The sequence below is a fragment of the Chlorocebus sabaeus genome, chromosome 20, assembly GCF_047675955.1.
Source record: "Chlorocebus sabaeus isolate Y175 chromosome 20, mChlSab1.0.hap1, whole genome shotgun sequence".
In the NCBI taxonomy this organism is placed as follows: Eukaryota; Metazoa; Chordata; class Mammalia; order Primates; family Cercopithecidae; genus Chlorocebus; species Chlorocebus sabaeus.
Genome location: NC_132923.1, coordinates 22,866,088 through 22,891,977, shown reverse-complemented (window position 1 = coordinate 22,891,977; position 25,890 = coordinate 22,866,088). Strand labels below are relative to the sequence as shown.

General features: G+C 39.2%; 1 protein-coding gene across 12 annotated transcripts in view; it reads right to left on the bottom strand.

Annotated features, from left to right (window-relative positions):
* The window catches only part of PHTF1 (putative homeodomain transcription factor 1), a 61,202-nt gene extending 35,312 nt beyond the window's left edge, over positions 1-25,890 (bottom strand). For 3 of the 12 annotated variants that reach the window (XR_012089976.1, XR_012089975.1, XM_037998069.2), the window contains exons 1-4: positions 24,976-25,889; positions 23,961-24,017; positions 5,860-5,929; positions 5,229-5,387 (exon numbers count right to left, since the gene is read on the bottom strand). Coding sequence is in view for 8 of the 12 variants with exons in the window: in XM_037998069.2 (XP_037853997.1) it covers positions 5,229-5,387; positions 5,860-5,929; positions 23,961-24,017; positions 24,976-25,020 (331 nt within the window). In the remaining 4 variants the exon portion in view is untranslated. Of the gene's footprint in view, positions 1-5,228; positions 5,388-5,859; positions 5,930-15,783; positions 15,868-23,960; positions 24,018-24,247; positions 24,544-24,975 lie in introns of those variants that run through there. The other 9 variants (XM_037998075.2, XR_012089977.1, XM_073008470.1 and 6 more) reach the window with 9 other exon arrangements.

Genomic DNA, 25,890 nt, shown 5'->3' with positions numbered 1-25,890 from the left:
GTCCAGAAACACACCATGGCAAATACGAAAATTTAGTACATGGCACAGATATGAGAATAACCAAAATTATTTATGTGCCATTTAACATATGGCATAGAATAACCAAAACTGACGGTACAGAATATGTAGTCTGGAAACAGACCATGGCATATATGGAAATTTTCTCTATATATGATGCAGTATCTATCAACAAGGAAGGAATAAATAATTTAATAATAAATGTGTGGAAAAAATACCTAAATTTCACCCTTACAAGTGACCAAGGAAATGCATATTCAACAAGCAAAATATTTTTTGCGTGTCAAATTAGGTAACAATTTTTTGTTGCAGATGTGGGCAGAGATGCAATCAGGGTCTTACTCTGTCAGCCAGGCTAGAGTGCAGTGATGAATCATAACTCACTGTAACCTCAAACTCCTGGGGGCTCAAGTGATCCTCCCACCTCAGTCTCATAAGTAGCTGGAACTACAGGCATGCACCACCATGCCCCACTAATTTTTTAAACTTTTTTTTTCCTTTTTTTTTTTTTTAAAGATGGGATCTTGCTATGTTTCCCAAGCTGGTCTCAAACTCCTGGCCTCAAGTCTTCCCACCTCAGCTTCCCAAAGTGCTGGAATTACAGGCTTGAACCACCGCCCCCCACCTAGATAACAATTTTAAAATTATAATAATGCATGGTAAAACAAGTATCCTCATCTATTGCTTTCCAAAAGAACTGTGCCACCAGCAATTTCACTGTATGTACAAAAACCCTTAAATGTCCGCATTCTTTGATCTGTTAATTCTATTTCAAAGAACAAATTCTAAAGAAATAATATAAAATAAGGAAAACTTTGTTCCTGATGGCATTATTAATAGAAAAAACATAGAAACAACCTAAATGCCCACAATATGGGAAGATGCTAGAAAGTATGTCCCCAACAAAATTCATATTGAAATCCTAATCCTTAATGTGACCATATTAGGAGATGGGGCCTTTGGTAGCTGATTAGGTCATGAAGGCAGAGCTCTCATGAATGAGATTAGTAACCTTATTAAAGAGACTCCAGAGAGCTCCTGTGCCCCTTCAGCAACATGAGGACCCAGAAAGAAGCAGACCCTCACCAGACACTGAATCTGCTAGTGCTCTGATCTGAACTTCTCAGCCTCCAGAACTGTGAAAAATAAATTTTTGTTATTTATAAAGCACCTAGGCCATGATATTTTTGTTTTATCAGCCCAAGTGGCATAAGATAGAAATTGGTACTGAGAATGGGGGTCCTACTATAACAAATACCTAAAAATGTGGAAGCAGCTTTAGAAATAGGTAATGGGTAGAGACTAGAAGAATACTGAGGTACACAGTAGAAAAAGCCTGGATTGCCTTAAACCTTTTTAAAAGAGATTCTGGTGAGGAATCAGAAAGAAAAGAGGAGGCCAGGTGCAGTGGTTCACGCCAGTAATCCCAACGCGCTAGGAAGCCATGGCGGGTGGATCACCTAAGGTCAGGACTTTCAGCCTGGTCAACATGGTGAAACCCCATCTCTACTGAAAATACAAAAATTAGTCAGGCATGGTGGCAGGCGCCTGTAATCCCAGCTACTCGGGAGGCTGAGACAGGAGAATCGCTTGAACCCGGGAGGCGGAGGTTGCAGTGAGCCAAGATCGTGCCACTGCACTCCAGCTTGGGCAACAGAGCAAGACTCTGTCTTGAAAAACAAAATAAAACAAACAAAAACAAAGAAAGAAAAGAGGGGAGCTACAGAAAAAGCCTCAGTCTTCTTAGAGAATACCTAAGTAACCATGAACAGAGTATTGGTAAAATACAAGGTAAAGTCCATTCTGATGAGGTCTCAGATAGAAATGAGAAATAATATGTTATTAGAAACTGAAGGAAAAACACTCTGTTACAGAGTGGTAAAGAACTTGCTGAACTGTATTTATGGTCTAGGATTCTGTGGAAAGTGAAACTTGCAAGTGATGAAATTGCATATTTAGCTGGAGCTATTTCTAAGCAAAGTGATAAAGGTACAGCTTGGCTCTTCCTATGTGCTTCTCACAGTAAAATGTGAGAAGAGAGAAATGACTTAAAAGACAGAATTGTTAAGCAAAAAGGAAGGATTAACTTAAAGATTTGAAAAGTTATCAGCCTATGCACATTGTAAAAAGTGAGACAGCATATTAGGGAGGTCCCCAGTCACATATAACCAGTTGGTAAGTTTGGGGATGAGTGCCCTCATGGAAGTGGCCTTATAAAATGACTCCTAAGAGCTCCCTTGCCCCTTTCACCACATAAGGACACAGCAAGAAGACTGACACCAATGAATCAGAAATCAGGTCCTCACCAGATACCACATCTTCTGGCACCTTGATCCTGGACTTCCTAGCCTCCAAAACTGTCAGAAATAAAGTTGTGTTGTTGATAAGCCACCCAGTCTATGATATTTTTCTTATAGCAGCCTGAACAGACTCAGAGAGAAAGGTTACATAAATTACAGTACTCTTACATAATGGACTATTAAAAAGCTATATAGGCCAGGTGTGGTGGTTCATACCTGTAATCCCAGAACTCTGGGAGGCTGAAGCAGGAGGATCACCTGAGGTCAGGAGTTCAAGACCAGCCTAGCCAACATAGTGAAACCCTCTCTCTACTAAAAATACAGAAATTAGCCAGGCGTGGTGGTGTGTGTCTGTAGTTCCAGTTACTTGGGAGGCTGAGGCAAGAGAATCACTTGAACCTGGGAGGCAGAGGTTGCAGTAAGCCAAGACCACACCACTATACTCCAGCCTGGGCAACAGTGAGACTCTGTCTCAAAAAGAAAAAAAAAAAAGGCAGCCATATAAAGATGTTTATAAATCCATATGATACCTATGACTACATATGATAGACTGTACAGACATTAAAATGATAGTTTTAAATGACGGTATGTCCACGTGATGAATGATTATGCAGCCATTAAAATGATGGTTATGAAGACTTAATTTAAATCAAATAAAATTTAAAATTCAGTCTCTTATTGACACTAACTACATTTTGAATACTCAATAGCCACATATGGCTAAGTAGCTACTATACTGGGCAGCACAGATGTGGAACACTTCCATTACAGATATTCTAATAAATGACACTTTCACAACTTAAAAAATATTAAACCTATAAATCTGTAAATATATACATATATTTTTCACTCTATAACTTAAAAATTTTTTAAACTGACACAGATAAAAGAAAAAAAAAACATAATTCTTTCACCTTAACCCAACTTTCTCCCACTCTTTGTTCTAATTCATGCCTTTTTGCGCAGGTGTAACCATAGTACATACTGCCTACTTCCTTGGTAGACAATGGGGATACATTCGTAAAGAGAATACACTGGGTCCCTGTACACAGTTAGAAAACATCAGGTAGTGATGTGTAACCCAGAAATTAAAATTGATTCTTATGATAGTGACTAGAGGGTATTAGGACTACTTAGAAATATAGATAGGAATGGTCTCTTTATGGAATTTACATCCCAGCTGAGATTTAAAGGTGAGAAAAAAGCCAGCCATTTTAAAAGCCTTAAGAATGCTTCAAACAGCCGGGTGCAGTGACTCACACCCGTAATCTCAACACTTTGGGAGGCTGAGGCGGACGGATCACCTGAGGTCAGGAGTTTGAGAACAGCCTGGCCAACATGGTGACACTCCATCTCCACTAAAAATACCAAAAATTAGCTGGACATGGTGGCACACACCTATAATCCCAGCTACTCGGGATGCTGAGGCACGAGAATCACTTAAGCCTAGGAGGCAGAGGTTGCAGTGAGCCGAGATCGCACCATTGCACTCCAGCCTGGGAAAAAACAGCCAAACTCCAAATGCTTCAAACAAAACAAAACAGCTGTGTGTGATGAACAAAAAAAAGGACATTATGCCTAGAGCCAGCACAAACAGAGTGGTAAGAAATAGAGAAGATGATGTCTGAGAGGAGAACAGGGACCAGGTCCTGCAGGGCAGTATAGGCCATGGTAAGAACTTTGGATTTTTATTCTAAGGTCAACAGAAGTCACTACAGGGTTTTAAGCAGGAAAATGACATTATATGGTTTCTGTTTTTAAAAGATTTTGCTAATTGCTGTGGAAAGAATGATTGGTAGAAAGAAGGCTCAGAGTAGATGTTATTCCAGTGGTCTAAGCAAAGAAATGCTGGTGCTGTGGACAATGATCATGGCAGCAGAGACTGAGATAAACAGAGTGACAAATCTGGGGGAAGAACTCACAGACTTGGTGATAGATTACACATGAGAGTTGATGGTAGGGTAGAGTAGGAAGCTTTCATTTTTCACCTGAATACTGGGTGACTGATGGTATCACTTAATGAATTGGAGACACAAATAGGAACAAGTTTACACACACATACACATGTGTGCAGCACACACACACACAAGTCAAGAGTTCCATTTTTTATATAATTAAGTTCAAGATACCATCTGGTATCTTGATACCAGATTTATATAATTAAATCTCCATATGGAAATGTCAAGCAGCCAATTAGATCTGTAAGTCTGAAGTTCAGCAGAGAGATCTGGCCTGAAGATACAGACTTGGGAATTATCTGTATATCAATTATATTTAAAGCAACAGGCCTTAATGAGACTACTTAAAGAACAGAACCTAGGGTGCAAACTTTAGGTAATCCAATATTCAGGCGGAACATGGTGGCTCATACCTGTAATCCCAACACTTTTGAGCCCAAGAGTTCAAGACCAGCCTGGGCAGCATGACAACACCTGGTCTCTACAAAAAAATACAAAAATTAGCCAGGCACAAGGGCATACGCCTGTAGTGCCAGCTATTTGGGAGGCTGAGGTGGAAGGATTGCTTGAGTCTGGGAGGTCAAGGCTGCAGTGAGCTGTGATCATGCCACTGCACTCCAGCCTGGGTGACAGAGAGAGACCCTGTCTCAAAAACAAAAAACACACATACCCAATTTCAAAGGCTCAGAGGTCAGACACAAGAAAAGACAGAAAAGGCCTGGCCAGTGAGACAGGTAGAAAGAAATCCAAGTGAAGAGAAAGAGTTACACAAGTATGTTTGCTCTAATGTAGCAGGTAATTTTAAGATGAACCCCGAATGGCCTATGTCTCTTCACTTCTGCATACTTTAAACCGTCAAGTGAAAGGGTAAATGTAAAAACTGTAGATAATTATTTAATAGCAAAAGCAGCAAAAAGAAACTGTCATTGCTTATTCCAACTCTGCCAATTACCTTGCATGAAATAAAGTAGTAACAGCCAAACAAAGATTCTTAAAGAGGTAACCTGAATCCACCAATTGCTGAACAATGGAAAAAATACAACTCGAACAAGCCCCTTCCGAGTCAGAGATGTCCATGGAATTTCAGGTTTTGCTTTGGCAAATGTTGACCCTTTAAACATACAATAAAACAAAACATCAAACATTTATATACACTGTATTGATGCCCACCTGTAGCACTACATTAAAAACAGGTGAGTGCAAACATCAGCACAAAACCTGTTCAGTTAAAAAAAAAAAAAGAAAAAACCCTCTTAGATGTTTGTTAAATGTAATAACTTCTTGCCTCAATCACTAGGACGGAAGCTCAAAATAAGTCAGGCTTACTTGAATGTTAAACAACCTATTTATCTAATTACACAACAGCAAATCTCTATGTTCATCCCTCTTTTACATGTATGCATGTAATTTATAGAGCCACACAGTATTAAGGCAGAGGTAGAAAAAGTGCTAAAGCCTGAGTGATGAGAGTAAAGTGTTACATTTGGAAATTAAAGTACACCATCATATAGAGAAGATATTAAAAATTAGGCACCACCTGAAATAATATAATAATGTACATAAAAAACAATTTTAGAACTAACCTCTGATTAAGTCAACGTCAATCAAGTCTGGCTTTATGTGGCCCATCTTTTTTGGTTTGTTTTTCAAACCCTAGGATAAAACAAAACAAAAACAAAACCAGAAATAAATAAAAGCCCTTTTATTTACTTTTTCTTTTTTTGAGACGTAGTTTCGCTCTTGTTGCCCAGGCTGGAAAGCAATGGTGTGATCTCGGCTCACTGCAACCTCTGCCTCCCGGGTTCAAGTGATTCTCCTGACTCAGCCCCCTAAGTAGCTGGAATTACAGGTGCCCACCATTAAGCCCGGCTAATTTTTCGTATTTTTAGTAGAGATGGGGTTTCACCATGTTGGCCAGGCTAGTCTCAAACTCCTGACCTCAGGTGATCCACTCACCTCGGCCTCCCAGAAGTGCCGGGATTATAGGTGTGAGCCTCTGTGCCCAGTCAGAAAAGCCCTTTTAAATACAGAAAATAAACTTAAATTTTTTTTTCTGTATATCTGATTCCCTTTTACTAAGGACACTTTAATCCTAAAGCTCCTTAAAGGAACTTGCCATTAATACACATTTTGTTTTAGTTTTTAATCCTCTCCACTAATGCATCCACATACTTTATCACTTTTTAAAATATTCGAATAGTGCCAACAGATCAATACATGAAAAATAATAGCCCCCTGAGCCATCTCTCCTCTCCTCTGAATTTCACTCCTCAAAAACAAATAACTTTCATCTTTTTTTTTGCTCTACTATTTTTAATTGACACGTTATAATTGTGCACATTTATGGGGTAGAATGTGATATTTCAATACATGTATACAATGTATAATGATCAAACTATATCACCTTGAACATTTATCATTTCTTTGTGTTGGGTTCATTCAAAATCCACTCTGCTAGGTTTCTGAAAACATATAATAAATTGTGGTTAATTATAGCCACCTCACAGTGCTACAGAACACTAAACCTTATTCCTATGTAGCTGTACTTTTGTATTTGTTAACCAAGCATTGGCTATCTGTCGTTCCCTCCCTCTTACACTTCCACACCTCTAGTAACTACTATTCTACTCTCTACTTCTATGAGATCAACTTTTTAGCTTCCATGTATGTGTGAGAACACGAAGTATTTATCGTTCTGTGCCTGGCTTATTTCACTCTGCATAATGTTCTCCATTTCCATTCATGTTGCCGTGAATGACACAACTTCATTCTTTCTTACAGCTAAATAATATTCCATTGTGTATATATACCATATTTTCTTTATCCATTCATCTGTTGATGGACACGTATGAATTCCATGTCATGACTATTGTGAATAATGCTGCAATAAACATAGGAATACAGATATTCCTTCGACGTATAGATTATCTTTCCTTTGGATATATACTGAGACTGCTGGATCACATGGTAGTTCTATTTCTAGTTGTTTGAGGAACCGCAATACTGTTTTTCATAGTGGCTGTACTAATTTACATTCACACCACCAGTGTATAAGAATTCCCCTTTCTCTGCATCCTTGCCAGCATTTTTTTTTTTTTTTGTCTTTTTGATAATAGCCATTCTAAACTAGGTTGACATGGTATCTCATTGTGGTTTGATTTGCATTTCCCTAATGACTGGTGATATCGAGCATTTTTTCATATACCTGTTGGCCGTCTGTATTGTCTTCTTTTGAGAGATGTCTCTTCAGCTCAATCGTTCATTTTAAAATTGAAGTATTTGGATTTTTGCTATTGAGTTATTTGAGTTCCTTATATATATTAATCCTTTTTCAGATGAAAAGTTTGCAAATGTTTTCTCTCATTCTGTAGGTTGTCTCTTTAATCTTGATTGTTTCCTTTGCTGTGCGGAAGCTTTCTAGTTTGATACAATCCTATTTGTCTATTTTTGCTTGTTACCTGTGCTTCTGAGGTCTTCTCTATAAAATCTTTACCCAGACCAATGTTCTGAAGCATTTCCCCTATGTTTTCTTCTAGCAGTTTCAGGTCTTACATTTAAATCATTAATCTATTTTGGCTTGGTTTTTGTATACGGTGAGAAATAGTGGCCAGGCACGGTGGCTCACCCCTGTAATCCCAACACTTTGGGAGGGGCCAAGGCGGGAGGATACCTGAGGTCGAGAGTTTAAGACCAGCCTGGCCAACATGGTGAAACTCTGTCTCTACTAAAAATACAAAAAGTGGCTGGGCATGGTGGTGGGTGCCTGTAATCCCAGCTACTCAGGAGGCTGAGGCAGGAGAATCACTTGAACTGGGAACATGGAGGTTGCAGTGAGCTGAGATCATACCACTGCACTCTAACCTGGGCGACAGAGCAAGACCCTGTCCCTTAATTTAGAAAATAATAATAAAATAATTTGTACATGCTAATTCTTAATTACATCTTAAAAATTAGATATTCAATCATTAAAATTAATGCCAAAATTAAAGTTTACAATAATTTGCTATTTACCTATCATGGTCATTGAACCAGTATTGATCTTTAGCTTTGTTTAAACAGATGCAGTCAATTTCTCTTGTGAATCCTATATGTTTCTATTCAACTCACCATAAGCTGTAGATTTTACAGAAAAATATTCTAAAACCTCAAGTGTAATAAAATTAAAGAAGGAATCAAAATTTAAAAATGAGGCAACTCAAGGAAAAAACCCTTTGAAGAAACATGTACACTAATTTTTGAAATATGCATAATTTTCACGAGAATAACAATTATCTTGTATGCTATATTCAAAATCAGAAATTAAAAATTTAAAGGTAAAAATATTACTTTATACCTTTTTGGACATTTGTCCCAGTGCTAAGCTTTCCAGACATTTGTACCAGTGCTATTCCCCATCACTTTAGAGTCAAAATAATCTTTCTACTTTCTTTGCTTTCTAGACTTTTCTCCAATAATGTTACAGCGTTAGAATTAGCATTAACTAGAGGTACAATTATCCAAATCTCCCTTAGCAATAGAAACACATTTATTCATTCACCCAGTCAAAAAATATTCCACAAGTATCTTCTATATGTCAGATACTCTGCTTGAGCTAGGTATAAAACAATAAGTCAAAACATGGCTCTATCTTCAACGAATGTACAGTATAGAAGGGAAGACAAACGATAAGGCCAAATGTACAAGGGTTTCTCAGGAAAATGCCCTCTGAATCTCTCCATTTTTTTAATTCCTAAAGGGACAGAAATCATTAATAAATTTATGACCACTGATCTCAAGGAAGATTAGAAAAGTCACCATATACTGCTGTATATTTTGTACTGAGGGAGAGTAAAAACCACATTCCATACTTTTGTTTTAGAATTCTTCTGCTTTATCTTCCACCGTGCAGGTATGTATAAGAGGAAGTACATGCCAGGCACTATCCTAAGCACTTTCACATATAGTCATGCATCACTTAATGTCAGGGATACATTCTAAGAAATTCATCTTTAAGTGATTTCACTGTTGCCTGAACATAGCTTACTACACACCTAGGCTATATGGCAGCCTATTGCTCCAAGGCTACAAGTCTGTCCAGCATATTACTATACAGAATATTTAGGCAATTTTAAACACAGTGGTATTTGTGTCTAAACCTAGAAAAGGTATAGTAAAAATATGGTATAAAAGATAAAAAATGGGGCTGGGCGTGGTGACTCACCCCTGTAATCCCAGCACTTTGGGAGGCCAAGGCAGGAGGATCACCTGAGGTCAGGAGTTCAAGACCACCCTGGCCAACATGGTGAAACCTCATCTCTACTAAAAATACAAAATTAGCCAGGTGTGGTGGTGGGCGCCTGTAATCCCAGCCACTCAGAAGGCTGAGGCAGGATCGCTTGAACCCGGGAGGCTGAGGTGGCAGTGAGCCAAGATCGTACCATTGCACTTTAGCCTGGGCGACAAGAGTGAAACTCTGTCTCAAAAAAGAAAACTAAAAAATAAAAAATGGTACACCTGTATAGGGCACTTATGAATAGTGCTCTCAGGACTGGGAGTTGCTCTGAGTAAGTCAGTGAGTGAGTGGTCAATGAAAGTAAAAGCTTAGGACACCGCTATAGTACACTATTGTAGACTTCATAAACACCGTAAACATAAGATACACATCACATTTTTTTAAATCTTCCTTTCTACAACAGTAACTTTTTTTTTTCTCTGAGACAGAGTCTTACTCTGTTGCCCATGATATAGTGCAATGGCACGATCACAGCTCACTACAATCTCATTATCCTGGGCTCAAGCAATCCTCCCACCTCAGCCTCCCAAGTTGTTGTTTTTTTTTTTTTTTTTTTGTAGAGAAGGGGTCTTGCTTTGTCAACCACGCTGGTCTCAAACTCCTGGTCTCAAGTGATCCTCCTGCCGTGGCCTCCCAAAGTGCTAGAATTATAGGCATGAGCCACCTCAACCAGTCTGTTCTATAATAACTTAACCTTAGCTTACTGTAATGCTTTTACTTTATAAGCTTTATAGGTTTTTTAAACTTTTTGACTCTTTTGTAATAACAGTTTAAAAACACACATTTTCTTTTCATCTTTATAAGCTTTTTTCTTTCTTCTTTTTTTTACTTTTTAATTAAAAACTAAGATACCAACACACACAGCCAAGGCCTACATAGGGTCAGGATCATCAATATCACTGTCTCCCACCTCCACATCTTGTCCTACTGTAAGGTCTTCAGGGGCAATAACACACAGGGAGCTGTCATCTCCTATGATCACAATGCCTTCTTCTGGAATACCTCCTGAAGGACCTGCCTGAGACTGTTTTACAGTTAACTGATTTTTTTTAAATAAATAGAAGGAGTCCACTCTAAAATAACAATGAAAAGTATAGTACAGTAAATATATAAACCAGTAATATAGTCATTTATTATCATTATCAAGTGTTAGGTACTGTACGTAACTGTATGCTATACTTTTTATGACTGACAGTGCATTTGGTTTGTTTACTCCAGCATCACTCTAAACACATGAGTAATGTGTCATGCTATGACTTTAGGATGGCTACAAAATCACTAGGCAATAGGAATTTTTCAGCTCCATTATAATCTTATGGGACCATATGAGGAGCATCAATGACTGAAACATCATTATGTGGCACATGACTGTACTTAACTTGACTCATTTAGTCCTCACAAATGTCCTATGATATTGGTACCTTTATTATCCTCACTTTACAGATGAGGCAACCAAGGCAGAGATTCCAATCCTGTCATTCTCATTCCAAAGTCTGTGCTCTAACCACTACACAATCCTGCCTTTTGCTATATGACACAAAATGCATCCCTAATCAATGTAGAGAGAGGTTTTGTTAAATCAAACAAGACTGCTTAACTTTGAGAGGTTCAATGGGCATTAGGAGTGGATTTTCCTATTGGCCACAACCTCTACCTCAGCAGTCCAGGAAAAGGTTGTAGGAGAGAATCAGGATAATCACTAGTTGCCAGAATAGTGGTAGGGGAATTCTCTGCACATCCCCAGCTGTAGGCTATACACAGCCCTCTCTATTGTTTGCCCCCAACATAACTGTGCAACATCATCACAAGCTCGGAACCACTTGACAAATGAAGTTCCCACTTTTTGGAAGAGGAACAAAAACACTGGAGGTATTGATGCAATATAATTGGACTTTGTATTAAACAAGGAATAAAAAACAAGTGAAACCCTGTGACAAATCTCTATTTCCTAGTGTGCTGAAATTTTCTATTTTATTACCATCAAAAGAATTGAACTATTTATACAGTCTGGTGCAGAGAGGGAAGTTACCCCTGATTTGGGGCATATGATAAACAACAAAACAACAATTACAAGCAAGTGTAGCACTATAGGAACAACCATAAAGGACACCTTATTCACATTTAAGAAGTCCAAGAAAGATTTCCACAAAGAAAAATAGTATCTAACCTGATACCTGAAGGATGTATAAGAACTTGTAAAGTTGCACATGGGATATAGCAAAATGAGGAATCAAGAAACACGCCTGTAATACCAGCACTTTGGGAGGCTGAGGCAGGCAGATTCCCTGAGCTCAGGGAGACCAGCCTGGGCAACATGGTGAAACCCGTGTCTACTAAAATGCCAAAAATGAGCTGGGAGTGGTGGCATGAGCCTGTAGTCCCAGTCACTCAGGAGGCTGAGGTAAGAGAATTCCTTGAACCAGGGAGGCAGAGGCTGCAGTGAGACGAGATCGTGTCACTGCACTCCAGCCTGCGTGACAGAGCAAGACTATGTCTCCAAAGAAGGGAAAGGAAGGGAAGAGAAGGGGATAGGAGGGGAGAGGCGGGGAGGGGAGGGGAGGGGAGTGGAGGAGAGGGGAGGGGAGGGCAAGAAAGAAAGAAAAGCATATGAGAGGACCCACGAATAAGAGATAGCATGGTAAAAACTAAAGTAAGTTTGAGAAGGCCTAAAGCACACAGTGGAAGTGAAAAGAGGTCAAGACATGGGTAAGAGGTAAACCTGTGAGATGAGAAGTCATAATGTGAAAACTATAATCATGCTAGGAGTATGATTTTATTGTAAGGGTACTAGGAAGTCAGGAAACAGTTTTAAATATGAGAAAAATAATCAAATTTGTATTAAAACAGAAACCAAAAAACAACAACCTGGCTTCATTATAAAGAACAGATGGAGGGTAAGGAGAGATAGGAAGCAAAAGAAAGCAGTTAGAAAGTTAAAAAACCTACTCCAGTAATCTAATCAGGAGTGGATAAAATTTTTCTATAAAGGGCCAGATGGCATTTCAGGCTTTATGGACCATACCAGGGGTCCCCAATACCCAGGGCATGGAATAGTGGTCGGTGGCCTGTTAGGAACCGGTTTGCACAGCAGGAGGTGAGTGGCAGGTGAGAGAACAAGGGAAGTTTCATCTGTATTTATAGCCACTCCCTACTGCTCGAATTACCACCTGAGCGCTACCTCCTGTCAGATCAGAGGTGGCATTAGATTCTCACAGGAGTGCAAACCCCATTGTGAACTGCACATTCAAGGGATCTAGGTTGCGTGCTCCTTATGATAATCTAATGCCTGATGATCTGTCACTGTCTCCCATCATCCTCAGATGGGACTGTTTAGTTGCAGAAAAACAAGCTCAGGGCTACCACTGATTCTACATTATGGTGAGCTGTGTAATTATTTCATTATATATTACAAGGTAATAATAGAAATAAAGTGCACAATAAATGTAATGTGCTTAAATCATTGCAAAACCATCCCCCCAGTCCACAGAAAAACTATCTTCCATGAAACTGGTCTCTGGTGCCAAAAAGATTGGGGACTGCTGGACTATACCATCTCTGTCACAACCACTCAACTTAGCCACTGTAGCCCTACAGCAGACACAGACATTGAATATAAATATGTAAAGCACTACACCTGGCTGGGTTCCAGCTAGATTTGCACATAAGCAATAGTTTGCCAACCAGATGAGTAGACAATAGGTCAGACCAGTAATTAGAAGTGTGAACTGGGAACAGTACTCATATTCAAAAGATATTTAGCAGGTATAATCCAGAAGTATTGGTAACTGAAAATGTGAGATTAGGGTCAAGGTGAAGAACTCTAAACCCTGACTTTAGTATTTTAGCAAGTCACTGAATAGGAAAGGTAAGAAAACAAAAAAAAGTATTGAGTCATGGGAGGAAGGTCACATTCAGCTCACATTCCACTGGCCAAGCAAATTCCATGACTAAGGTGGAAGTCTGTGGGGCCAGGAAGAATTCTCCTCTTATAGGAAGGCACTGCAAGTCACATGACAGTAAGTGCAGCCATATAATCTTCTTACAGGAAAGAATAATTACAGGTAGTGAATAATTAGGAAAATTACTATAATATACAGTTAAGTCCATCTGACTCTAAAGCTCTTGCCTAAATGCTGATGAGATTTGTTCGTTTTGGCACCGGTATAAATAAAGCATATTGGTATAGCCAATATACCTAAATACTCATATACCTCTAAATATAACTATCTCATATGGAAATATATGTATAGCCTATTACTCAGGTAACATCATTTAATATATTATTTGGTTTTGGAGGAAAAATGTTTTAAAATTAAATCTTTATTTGTACTAAAATAATTCTCATATTACAAGGCTAATAAAAAATAACATTCCAGTCTCACCCTTCCTTACCCTTGATTCATATATCCTAGCTATTTTTTATTTGTTAAAAAAAAAAAAAAGTTTACAGTGCTTTAATCAATTTCAGATGTTATCCATTCATTTCTTACTGTTGAAGATGAGGAAATAACTTTCCATTTAGCCTTTCTATGCCTCAATTCCTTCACCTATAAAAAGGGAAAGATAATAGCACATACCTCATAAGATTATCATGAGGATCAATTGTGTGTGTTGCTTAAAATAATGCAAGACACATACTCCACACTATTAATGATCATTACATCACCAAACAATGCTGATGACTCAAAAGATCATTTTATTTTCTTTTTTCTTTTGAGACAGAGTCTCACTTGTCGCCCAGGTCAAAGTGCAGTGTTGCATTCACGGCTCTCTGCACCTTTAAACTCCCAGGCTCAAAGGATCCTTTCACCTCAGCCTTCTGAGTAGCTGCGACTACAGGCACACACCACTACACCCAGATGATTTTTTAATTTTATTGTAGAGATGGGATCTCACTTTGTTGCCCAGGCTGGTCTCAAACTCCTGGGTTCAAGGGATCCTCTTGGCTTAGCCTCCCAAAGTGCTAGGATTACAGGCGTGAGCCACCATGCCCAACCAAAAGATCCTTTTAATCTGGAAATACATATACAGTACTGAATTTCTGGGGCAATTTTTTTTGAATTATTTATTCTTCCTCTCCATGTATTTCCTTTTTCTGGAACATCTATTAGTTGGATATTACATTTCCTGTACGAACTGCACTCACTTTGTTATTTTCTTTTTTGTCATTCTTTTTTATACTACTTTTCTGGGAAATGGTCTCAAATTTATCTTCTAACCTTTCCCCTGAATTTATTTTAATTTCTATTTATTTATGTGTTTATTTTTGAGACAGGGTCCCACTATGTCACCCAGGCTGGAGTGCAGTGGTGCAATCATGGCTCACTGCAGCTTTAACTTCCCAGGCTCAGATGATCTCCCACCTTGACCTCCTAAGTAGCTGGGACTACAGGGGCGCAACACGAAGTCCAGCTAATTGTTTATTTTTTGTAGAGACAGGGTTTCACCATGTTGCCCAGACTAACCTTGAACTCCTGGGCTCAAGCAATCCACTTCGGCCTCCCAAAGTGCTGGGATTACAGGCATGAGCCACTGTACCCAGACACCACTGAATTTATTCTGATTATTTTTATTTTCAAGTCTTCTTACTTTCTCATCTATACTCTATCTTTTAAGCATTCTTTTTTAATTTTTAAATTGACAGATAATATTCTATGTATTCAGTGTGTACAACATATTCTGAAGTAGATATACACTGTAGAATGACTAAATCCAGCAAATTAATATATGCATTACCTCACATGGTTATTATTTGTGTGGTAAGAACATTTAATATCCACTTTCTTAGCATTTTTCAAGAATACAATATACTGTTACTAACTATAGTCACCAATGTTATACAATAGATCTGCTGAAGATATCTCAGTCTTTTTATAGTGTCCAGTTTTTTAAAGGTAGTAACTGTATCTTTAAAAACACTGTTCTTATGATTCCGCATTGCTTCTTTTCTTTTTTCTTCTTTTTCTTTAGGTCTCAAATATTTGATGATCTTTAATTATCCATTTATAGTTAAGAGGCACTAACACACTGAATGCAAGCTCACTGTGCAATGGGTGAAGCATTTTGAATAGTGGGCCTCACTACAGAGGCGTGGCCAGTCATTCACTTTTCAGTATCCTTAGGTTCTCTTTGGTTACTCAGTTTTGACAAAAAGAAATTGCAGTCTTCTGTTTGCAGATTATAAATCTGACCACCAGACTTTCACTTAATCCCCATTGTTAGTGCAGCATCTCACCAGACTCTGATTTGTTTTTGGTCTTCCAGAATCCAGAACTTCTCTGGCTCAGCCTCTCCAGAGAGCAAGCTTCAATCCGGTCTTCTGTCAGAGGAAGATAAGGGTAACTATGTGGCTACATGGAATAAGGAAGATCTGGGGCTAGGTCTATTATCCCTTATACACATGCTCAAATAATCCTGTCTTTATTTCTTCCTCACTCCTACAGATATACCTGATACATCTAATTCCTGAGTCTTGCAGAAGTTAATCACATGGGTTTTACTTGTTTCCTATTGGCTTTCCCTATTGCAGAGACTTAGATGTTTACTTCCTTCATTTTCCAGCCTTCAAAATTGCATTGATAGCTCTCGTTTACTGTAGTCTCTTCTTCCATTCTTTTAGTCCTTGCAGGCTGCCATGTTTTTTTCTTATTTATTGTACTTTTAAAGAGGTTTCAGGAGAGATTAGAGCATGTATTTGAACTATCGTTTTTTGGGTTTTTTTTTTTTTTCCCCCAGGACAGGGTCTTGCTCTGTCACCCAGTCTAGAGTGCAGTGGCACAATCATAGCATACCACAGCCTCAAACTCCTAGGCTCAGGTGATCCCCGCCACCCAGCTTCCCCAGTATCTGGGACTACAGGCGCAAGTCATCACATCCAGCTAATTTTTTTTATCTTTTTGTAGAGCTATGTTGCCCAGGCTGGTCCCAAACTCCTGGCCTCAAGCAAAAACCTCAGCTTCCCAGAGTGCTGGGATTATAGGCCTGAGCCACCACGCCTGGCCTCAAACTGTCATCTTTAATAAGGAGTGTCTGTGTCATCTATCATATGGGCCACCATCATGCTGAAGTAAAACATTACAAACACAGCTGAAGTAGTCTCTGTGTTTCTGATTAGCCTTTTTTATTCTCTAAATACAAAGCCATGCTATCTTCAAACAGTGATTTTTGTTCACTCTAATATTAATTTGTAAAAAGAAAGCATACAAAAAAGATAATATTAATAATGTTAATTAGAATGTTTTGCTCATCTCAGCACATGTATCTCAAACAGCATGCTAAAGAGTAGTAAAAGGGACCAGGCGTGGTGGCTTATGCCTGTAATCCCAGCACTTTGGGAGGCCAAGGTGGGCAGATCACAAAGTCAAGAGATCGAGCCATCCTGGCCAACATGGTGAAACCCCACCTCTACCAAAAATACAAAAATTAGCTGGGCGTGGTGGTGCGTGCCTGTAATCCCAGCCACTCGGGAGCCTGAGGCAGGAGAATTGCTTGAACCCAGGAGGCGGAGGTTGCTATGGGCCGAGATTGCGCCACTGCGCTCCAGCCTTGGTGACAGAGCAAGACTCTGTCTCAAAAAAAAAAAAAAAAAAAAAAAAAAAGAGTAGTAAAAGGGGAGATTCTTATTTTAGTCTTAAAATAAGAACTTGGAGGACTAAGTTACACTCCATCACTGAAAATAATGTTAGACATTAGATTTAATATACACTCTCATTAAAAAAATTTAGGGCTGGGTGTGGTGGCTTACATCTGTAATCCCAGCACTTTGGGAGGCCAGGGAGGCAGAACTGCTTAAGCCCAGGAGTTGAAGACCAGCCTAGGCAACGTGGTGAGACCCTGTCTCTACAAAATATAAAATTTTTTTTAAATTTAGAAAACAATTTTAATTGTGAATATGTATACATTTACATTTTTGGTATACTACATTATTATTTTTCCTACTTTTTTCTATTGGTATAATTTTTAAAGCAGCTTTATTGAGGTATAATTCACATACTATTAAACTAACTCATTTTTACAGATTTAGTAAATTTAGATTTTTAGTACATTTGTAGAGTTGTTCAATCATTATCACACTCAAGTTTTAGAACATTTCCATTACCCCAAAAAGTTCCTTTCTGCCGGTTTGCAGGAAAGCCCTGTTCCCCTCAATCTATAGGCAATCTTTGATCTGTTTTCTATTTCTATAGATTTCTAGAAATTTCATATAAACAATCACACAATATGTTGTGCTTAGCATAACATTTCTTATATTCATCCATAATGCAGTATGTATTAACAGTTTTTATTGCTGAATTGTATTTCATTGTATGACTATAACACATTTGCTTATACCAGTTGATTCACCAGGTGATGGACACGTGGATTTTTCCTACTTCTGGCTATTAAGAACACTGCTGCTACTGCTGCTATGAATATTTGCATGTATTTATGTTTTCACTTCTCTTGGATAGAAAATATTAAATATAGTAGATACCCTAAATATAGGTAGATACCCTAGAAGTGGAAATGCTGGGTCATGTGAGAAGTATATACTTAACATTTTAAGAAACCACCAAACTGTTTTCCATTTTCCATGCCCACCAGCAGTGTAGAAGAGTTGTAGTTCCTCCATCACCTTGCCAACACTTGGTATCGTTAGTCTTTTTAGTTTTGTTCTAACAGATGTATTAGAAATATAGTAATGTAAATCTTCCAACACTATTCTTTTTAAATTTGTTTTGAATATTCTACATCCTTCGTATTACATACATATATTTGAGAAGTAGCTCATCAATCTCTACCAAAAACAAAAGTCTGATGGAATTTTGAGTGGATTACATTGAATATATAGATACATTTGGAGAAAACTAACATTTTAACAATATTGAATCTTCCAGATCATGAAAATGAAAAGTTATTCCATTTATTTAGGCCTTCTTTAATTTCTCTTAGCAATGTTTTATAGTTTTCCATGTATAGGTCTTACACTTTCTATGTCAAACATTCCTAAGAATTGTATTATTTGTTCCTATTATGAATAAAATTGTTTTCTTAATTTTATTTTTGAATTACCCATTGTTGGTATATAGAAATACAACTGATTTTTGTATATTGATCTTGTATTTGAAGACTTTGCCACATTCATTACTGTAGTTTTTTATATGAATTATTAGGATTTTCTAAACATGCGATTATGTTGTCACGAGTAAAGGCAGTTTTCATATTCCTTGTCATCTCAATGCCTTTCATCTCTTTTCCTTTGCTTATTACATTGGTTAGGACTCCCAGGACAATATTAAATAAAAATGGTAAGAGCAGATATCCTTGCTTTTTTCCTGATTTTAGGGGAAAACATTCAGTCTTTAACCATTAAGTGTGAAGTTTGTAGCAGGCTTTTCCTAGACAATCTTTAATAAGTTGAAGAAGTTCCCTTCTATTCCTAGTTTATCGTTAATGGGCATTGAATTTTTTTTTTTTTTTTTTGAGATGGAGTCTCGCTCTGTCACCCAGGCTGTAGTGCAGTGGCGCCATCTCGGCTCACTGCAAGCTCCGCCTCCCAGGTTCAAGTGAGTCTCCTGCCTCAGCCTCCCGAGTAGCTGGGACTACAGGCACCCGCCACCACACCCAGCTAGTTTTTTGTATTTTTAGTAGAGACGGGGTTTCACCATGTTAGCCAGGATGGTCTCGATCTCCTGACCTCGTGATCCACTCGCCTCGGCTTCCCAAAGTGTTGGGATTAAAGGCGTGAGCCATCGCACCCGGCCGGCACTGAATTTTGTTAAATGCTCTTTCTGTATTTACTGAGAAGATCATATGTGATTGTCCTTTATCCTATTAATATGGTATATTACATTACTTTGTTTTCAAATTAATGCATTCCTGGGATAACTCCCACGTGGTCACAGTAGATAAGCCATTTTATGTGTTGTTGGTTTTGTTAATATCTTATTAAAGATTTTCACACATACATTCATAATGAATGTTCTTATGATGCCTTTGTCTGGCTTAGGTTTCAGGGTAATACTAGTCTCATAGAATAAGCTGAGAAGTATATTTCCTTCTCTATTTTCTGAAAAAGTTTGTGTAGAATTAGTATATTTGTTCTTGACATAATTAACTGCTACTCATGCTTCAGATCTCATTTTAAGAATCAATTCCTTAGCAAAAGCTTATCTGAGACCTTCTTAAATAGGTTCTTTTTTTTTTTTTTTTTTTTTTTTTTTTCTGAGATGGAGTCTCGCTCTTATTGCCCAGGCTGGCGTGCAATGCATGATCTCAGCTCACTGCAACCTCTGCCTCCCATGCTCAAGCGACTCTCCTGCCTCAGCCGCCTGAGTAGGTGGGACTACAGGCGCATGCCACCATGCCCAGCTAATTTTTGTATTTTTAGCAGATAAGGGGTTTCACCATGTTGCCCAGGCTAGTCTTGAACTCCTGAGCTCATGCAATCTGCCTGCCTCGGCCTCCCTGCTAGGATTACAGGCATGAGCCACCATGCCCAGCCTTTTTTTTTTTTAGAGGCAGGGTCTCTGTCATCTTGACCTCCAGGCTTAAGCAATCCTCTCATCTCAGCCTCCTGAGTAGCTGGGACCACAAGCAGATGCCATTATGGGCCAGTTAATTTTTATTTTCTGTAGCGAGAGAGTCTCCCTGTGTTGCCCAGGCTAGTGTCAAACTCCTGGCCTCAAACACTCCTCCCACTTTGGCCTCCCAAAGTGCTAGGATTATAGGTATAAGCCACCATGCCCAGCAACCAGGCTCATTTATTTCCCTTATTATAAGTGTAGTAGCTTATAAATAGCCCTCTTCTCAGTATTTGCCTCAAAGTAATTTGCACTTATTAGAAGGATTCTTTTTATTATTCTCACCCACTTTGTCATAAATTCCATGAAAATAAAAATGGTTGGGCAGAGTGTCTCACACCTATAATCCCAGCACTTTGGGAGGCCAAGGTGGAAACGTTGCTTGAGCTCAGGAATTCGAGACCAGCCTGGACAACATGGCAAGACCTTGTCTCTACAAAAAATTTAAAAATTATCCAAGCCTGTTGGTGCATGCCTGTGGTCCCAGTTACTTAGGAGGCTAAGGTGGGAGAATCACTTGAGCCCAGGAGGTTGAGGCTGCAGTGGAGCTGTGTTCATGCCACTGTACTCCAACCTGGGCAACCGGGCCAGATCCTGTCTCAGAAAAAAAAAAAAAAAAAAGATTGAATGTTTTTACTCACCATTATGTAGGCATAGCTAGTGTCTGACACATGGTAGGTAAGCAGTCAACAAATATTTGTTAAATAAATATGTAATGGATGCTTTCATTTTATTTTTGGTATTTCTTTTCCTGTTTTACTTTGGTTGATTACTATTTTCTTTCTCTAGATTATTCAATATTAATATTATTCATTATAAATCTTCCTTCCTAGTCAAACTAGACATTTTTTGTTAATATAGACATTAAGAATAATAAGTATGACTCTGGAAATATTCCATAATTTCATAATTTTATTATAATGTCTATATTTTTATTTCTTTCAAAAACACAGATATGATGTGACTCCTCTACTCAAAAACCATTAAAACCTTTCAATTTTCTACAGAATAGTATCTAAAGTTCTTAGTAAAGCAGTCAAGTAATCTCCAAATAGATTTATGGCCTATCACTCCATCTGTGTACCTTATTCTCCAATCACATTGGGCTACTTACTTGCTCTTACTTTAAACAAGTCTTATACTTCTGTTTGTTAGTACTTGTCCTCTTGTGCTCAGCACCCAACAAAATGCCTTAAACATTGTAGTTCAATAAACACTTATGGAAAAGTTCGTACCATTTTTCATGATCCAAGTTAAGATTTTTAAAATTTATGTCTTTTATAATTCTGAATTATACTTTTACATATATAATTTTTAATTATATAACAGTACTGTGATATGTTAATATTTTTATTTTTTTTTGCTTATTTGTTCTTTTTTTTGTTTTCAAAAAATTGTATTTGTGTTAATGTATTTTTAAATTTAGCATTAATTTTTTTGTATGCTATACTTTGGTCATTTTTTAAGACTTAAGCATATTAAAAAGATATCTTGGCTTTTCTCCCATCACTATTAGACGGTGAAACCCACGAAGGCATCACATTTATCTTTTTCACTGTATTCTCAGCACCTAGTATAAGTGTGGCACATTAGTTGAGTAATTTTTTTTCCAGCTTTCTACTATCACACTGACAGCTCAGTAAATGTTTATAGTTATTTTACATTTCATTCTTTCCACTGCTGCTAAATTCAGAAGCATACATTAAGGCATGATTAGGCAGTTTACCCTATGAGAGAACAATGAGTAAAAATATGCATGATGGATAGGGTTCAATTAACTATAGCAACAGAGTTCTCAGTATGAATCAAGATGTTCTCAGAGTAGGAAACAAACACACTTCCTACCCTTAAGGCCTATGAACACACACAGGTTAACAACTTTCATATGGTGCACTAAAAGGAAGGTATGTTTTAAATGGCATGGAAATAAGAGTGAAGGAAATCAGGCCGGGCGCAATGGCTCACGCCTGTAATCCCAGCACTTTGGGAGGCCAAGGCAGGTGGATCATGAGGTCAGGAGATGGAGACTATCCTGGCCTAAACAGTGAAACCCCATCTCTACTAAAAAAAAATACAAAAAATTAGCCGGGCATGGTGGCGGGTGCCTGTATTCCCAGCTACTCAGGAGGCTAAGACAGGAGTATGGCGTGAACTGGGGAGGTGGAGCTGGCAGTGAGCCGAGATCATGCCACTGCACTCTAGCCAGGGTGACAGAGTGAGACTGTCTCAAAAAAGAAAAAGAAAAAAAGAGTGAAGGAAATCTTTAAATTGGCTAGAAGGTTAGATCACAAGGCTAGAGATCACAAAACAAGATCAGACTCCACTTCTATGCTGTTTCCATTATACCACACTTACTATCAATGATGTTTAGCAGCTCACAAAAAAATAACGGGACAGGATTTAGAGAATTACAAAATAAAATCCGGGGACTTATTCATCCTAATCCCATCTGCCATTAATATAAATAATCAAAGACTATACCAAATTGTGAAAAGTTAGTCGGCTATTTGTCGTTCAAGTAGCTTTCTACTTGATTGGTCTATTTAACACAACAAATATTAAGTTGTATTCACCCAGGTTTTTTAAATTATTAATGAAGGGTCTGCAGCAAAACTTTCTAAAAGATAATCCAAAAACAAGAATCAGCTGGCATTTATCAGTACTTTCCAAGGAAGTGAGGCCCTGAATCCGTAAGATTTAAGTATTAAAGTTGCAGACAGTTACATTCTTTTGAGGACCAAGGATAGATCTTTAGGCTTTTCCACATCTCAAGACTATCCAATTACATTTGGTTACCAAGCAACCATTCCATGACGAATTTGTACCAGCATCCTCAAATGGCTTAACCCCACAACTCTGACCTTGGAATATTAGAAGATGATTTAACCCTCTCCTCCCCTATTATAAGTTAATAAACTGGCATTCTGAATTACATATCAGTTTTTGGTCACTTGGTTAGTATAAAATAAGAATCCTTTCAGTTCTAAGAGCTATGTAGAAAAAAGTTTAAGAATCTGAAAAACTTAAAACCATAGTCTAGGCCAGGCGCGGTGGCTCATGCCTGTAATCCCAGCATTTTGCGAGGCGGAGGCGGGCAGATCACAAGGTCAGGAAATCGAGACCATCTTGGCTAACACGGTGAAACCCCATCTCTACTAAAAATACAAAAAAAAAAAAAAATTAGCCAGGCGTGGTGGTGGGCGCCTGTAGTCCCAGCGACTCGGGAGGTTGAGGCAGGAGAATGGCATGAACCCGGGAGGCAGAGCTTGCAGTGAGCCAAGATCATGCCACTGCACTCCAGCCTGGGCGACAGAGTGAGATTCCGTCTCAAAAACATAACAAAACAAACAAACAAAATCCCATAATCTAAGCTAGTGATTGAATAAAATGGGGGACCATACACTGGATTCAGGCCACAAATGGATTTTATTTGGCTTGCAGAGGAGGAGGAAGAAAAGGAAGAGTCTCTTAAAAATCTGACATAAAATGCACAATATATTTCATATAAAAATGTGTATTTCCAGCTTCTCTTGAAAAATCTGAAACTCTGGCAATATTTGGACCTGCACTGCTATGTAGTAAAAAACTGGCCAGAGCTAAGTAACCCAGCCCTATTTACATGGGACATTTGCTCTCTAATTCATCACAGAACTCACCCCTTTCTGTTTTCCTGATAGTGAGGCCAAAAATCAAGTGTCACTTCTCATTATGCTTGCACTGTTTTTCTTATAACCTTCAAAGATTAAAGAATGTCATACTGGTAGTTAAGTGAGAGTTTACCAGGTAAGTACAATTCCACTCTTCATATTAATGCAGTGAAACATAGGCAGAATCAAAGAAACCAATTTACCTTAATCTGAGTCTGTTCGATTGACTTTTCCCATATCTGCTGATCGTAGGCTCCAATCTGAAAGAGGGAGTAGTGTATTTAAACGATGCAAAGGAAATCCTTACCTAAGTCAAGCCTCACAAAAGTCATGAGCCTATTAAGTATCAATATGCTATGTGGAAAATGTGCTACTCAGGAGTTAGAATAAATTAATACTTCCAAGGACTGTTTCTTTCAAATATCTAAAATAGCTGGACCTAAAAGTAAGTTCAAAAGCAATGCCCAAAACATTTCAAATTAAATATTACCTTAAAAGATATTTCCACTTCTTGGGCGGGCATGGTGGCTAACGCCTGTAATTCTAGCACTTTGGGAGGTGGAGGTGGGTGGATCACCTGAGGTCAGCAGTTCGAGACCAGCCTGAACAACATGGTGAAACCCCGTCTCTACTAAAAATACAAAAAATTAGCCAGGCGTGGTGGTGGGCGCCTGTGATCCCAGCTACTCCGGAGGCTGAGGCAGGAGAACAGCTTGAGCCCGGGAGGCAGATGTTGCAGTGAGCCGAGATCGCGCCATTGCCCTCCAGCCTGGGCAACGAGAGCGAAACTCCATCTCAAAAAAATAAAAAATAAAATCCGCTTATTAAGGAAAACAGCAATAGAAAAACTAGAGAGGAATAAAAGATAAGGAACAGCTCAATAAGACTGTTAATAGTATCAATCTGAGCTGTGCAGATTAAGGTTTCATGTCTTTTTGTTTTTAAGTAGTTTGATCAGAAGCAAACTTTCAAAGCATTGCGGTGGCATTGTGTACGCAGCCTGAAGAAGGGAGGTGGCCTGTAAACCTTATTCCAGGACCTGGAACCGGGTTTAAAAAACATAATGACCTTGTACATCTTTTTTTTTTTTTTCCATTTATGTTGAAGTATACATGAACACCTGGCACTACCAAACTCAGGGGAAAGTAACATACTATTTGTGAGAGCTTTTTGCAGGAAGAATGCGTTAGAAATAAAAAATATATATATTGGTATTACCTTCTTTTGGTACCACGATATAGCATCTCTCTCATTTGAGGCCATCTGTGTCTCCAGCCAGAGAATGGGATTTCACTGAAAATGAAGGAAAACCAGTCGGTGAGTCCAGCTGCTGAAGGTTACTCTCCCAATTTGGGTAGGACTCGAAAACCGCTTCTCTCAGCCTCTCCATGAGCTGCTCTTTCTCCAGCTGTTTGCCAGGGAAAACACAACAAACAAACAAACAAACAAACAAAAACTGGCGCAGCGGCGACCGGAGAAGCCTCTGCAATATTTCGGGCGAGCGTGTTCGTGGGTGCGGGGGAGGGGCAGGGGCGGCCGCTGGAGTCGCCCGGCACCCGCCTCCTTCGCTCCCCGGCGTCCGGCTCTCACCTAGTGCCCGTTGCCCCGCGGGCCGGCGCCCGGGACCTTCGTCCTCAGTGCCCGGGGTCCCACCGTAAGGCCGGGGGCGAGGCGGCGGGCAGGGCAGGCCGCATCTTCGCACCTAGGCGGAAACGCCGGCGAGGCCGTTACCATGGAGACCGCGGAGGCTGCCCCAGCCTCGTAGGCAGCCGGGCTGCCCAGCGCCCTGAGGGCGGCAAATCGATCGCGGGTCCGAGCCCGCCTAGAGGGTCACGGACTGACCAGAAAATAAGCAGAGAATGGATTGGAAAATGAGGGGGATTAAAAGTAAAGGAGGTCTTCGCTAGGCCGCCAGTCGCCACGGCGACAGCAAAAGGCTTTGTGCCCAGCTGGAAAAGACAGGTGCAAAGGCCCGGGACCCCGAGAGCCCGGGAGCCCGAGAGGCGGCCGCGGCGGCGGCGCTCGTCTTTTCCGGGCCGGGCCGGGCGGCAGTGACTCAGCCGTCTGAGAGCTGGGCTAGAGCCGCTTAGCCGACCACCGGGTAGCAGCCTTCGGCTTCCGCTTTCCGGCTTT